The sequence below is a fragment of the Galeopterus variegatus genome, unplaced genomic scaffold (assembly GCF_000696425.1).
Source record: "Galeopterus variegatus unplaced genomic scaffold, G_variegatus-3.0.2 Scaffold4482, whole genome shotgun sequence".
NCBI lineage: Eukaryota > Metazoa > Chordata > Mammalia > Dermoptera > Cynocephalidae > Galeopterus > Galeopterus variegatus.
In genome coordinates, this window is record NW_007730593.1 from 92,052 (window position 1) to 93,960 (window position 1,909).

Consider the following 1,909-nt stretch of genomic DNA (forward strand, 5'->3'; position numbering starts at 1 on the left):
AAGTTATATAAAATGGAATGATTTTAAGCCCACGTGGATACTGGGTTAGGTGGAAGAGCCAACCTAGAGTTGAGTCCCTTTGCCTTCCTTGCAGAGGGTGGCAAGCACAAATAATACAGCCTTTTGCAAATGTCCACACATGAGCCTCCTTTCTCATTGCCATTGAATTTGATTTTTGAAGGTCAAGCTTGGAGCTGTAAGCCTGTCCCTCCCCCCACCGTTTGAGTAATTAAGTACCTATGGGGTTAGGATAGGGTGACCTTTAACAGTCCTTTTTATTTTTGAGGTAAATGGCTGTCTTCAAAAAAAAAAAAAAAAAAGGTGGGGAAGGAAGTGATTCTGTGAAAGCCACTTCCGTTTGAGAAAAGAGGCTGATGGGAGCAATAAATTGTGCTGCAGCTGTAATTTCTCTGTCATATCCAGGCCCGTGAGTAGCCCCATAAAGCATGCTGTAGCAGGGAAGGGTCTTTCCCTCCTCTTACCGCCTCTTAGGATAATTAATAAAAGAGCACTCCATGCTAATCGGACCATATACTATTACGTTAACTAGTCAATGTAAGTAAAAAGTCCTCATATTTCAAATACTCACGTGATGCATTAAGTTGTCAATAATAAACTGATGCTAAATCCCCCATTTTAAGGATAGTTTACCATTTATTCTCTGGATACCTAATCTAATCAGACCCATAGCCTAATATACTGCTTTTCTAGCTAGGCTCCGATTAATTTGCCCAGACTTTCTTTGTATCATCTCTGTTTTGTTTCTCTTCTGTGCATTTGTTTTTCAGTAAGCAATGGCCTCGGTTTTCCTTCTCTTTGGGATGGCCACCACCACATAGGGCCCGAATGCGAAAGAAGACCCTCTATTTTTCTGCTTCAGTTGCAGTCTGGTAGTCAAACAACTGTTGAATGGGCCACTGTCTCAGCAGACCATCAGGTGAATGGGACCAGTCTCTCTTCTTCCAAAGTATCAGAAATTAAGCACTTGGAAAGGAGATTTGGCCAAGATGACCCATTTACAGGCTGGGCTCAGTCCAGAGACTATAGAGAAAGCACGCCTAGAACTGAATGAAAACCCAGATGTTCTACATCAGGATATTCAGCAGGTCAGGGACATGATCATCACCAGGCCTGACATTGGATTTTTACGTACAGATGATGCCTTCATCCTGAGATTTCTCCGAGCCAGGAAGTTTCACCAAGCGGATGCCTTTAGACTCCTGGCCCAGTACTTCCAGTACCGCCAGCTAAACCTGGACATGTTCAAAAACTTCAAGGCAGATGATCCCGGCATTAAGAGGGCTCTGATCGATGGGTTCCCTGGGGTGCTGGAAAACCGCGACCACTACGGCAGGAAGATTCTTCTGCTGTTTGCAGCCAATTGGGATCAGAGTAGGTAAATGTAGATAGTGTCTTTACTTGGTTTTTCTTTTCTATAAGCATTTTCACTGTATGTTTGGCATTGTATGTCTTTATAGGTAATGAACTTTCATTTTTAAAAGTATATTCCACACACCCACAAAGGAAGTTTTAAGGCCACAGGTGTGCTTTTATTAAATGACAATTCTAGATTCCCAGGTGTTTTTTGGAACAACAGAATCACAACATCACAGTTGTAAGAGACCTTAGACATCACTATTCTATTCATCAAAGTAGGTCATTTATTTTAATAAAATTGAAAGCTGGTCTTCTTGAGGAACCGTATATTCTGTCTTTAGTGTTCTCATCTTTAACAACAATAACAAAGATGGATTCCATAGATGGCTTTAAATCAAGAGTTTTCAACACATAAAATAATTTCTTGGACCCTCTCCATAACTTTAATATCGGCTATTTCTCCTGAGTGCCAGATCTTTCTCTCCAAATGCCTGCTAGACATTGCTTTTTTTTTTTTTTTTTTTTTTTTTTT

At 40.7% G+C, this 1,909-nt stretch overlaps 1 protein-coding gene across 1 annotated transcript in view; it reads left to right on the forward strand.

Annotated features, from left to right (window-relative positions):
* Window positions 1–1,909, forward strand: part of LOC103603171 (clavesin-1) — a gene marked incomplete at its 3' end in the record, with an annotated part of 90,950 nt that overhangs the window by 11,549 nt on the left and 77,492 nt on the right. The window contains exon 2 of the mRNA XM_008587653.1: window positions 789–1,396. Within this exon, the coding sequence (XP_008585875.1) occupies window positions 942–1,396 (455 nt within the window). The remainder of the gene's footprint in view (window positions 1–788; window positions 1,397–1,909) is intronic.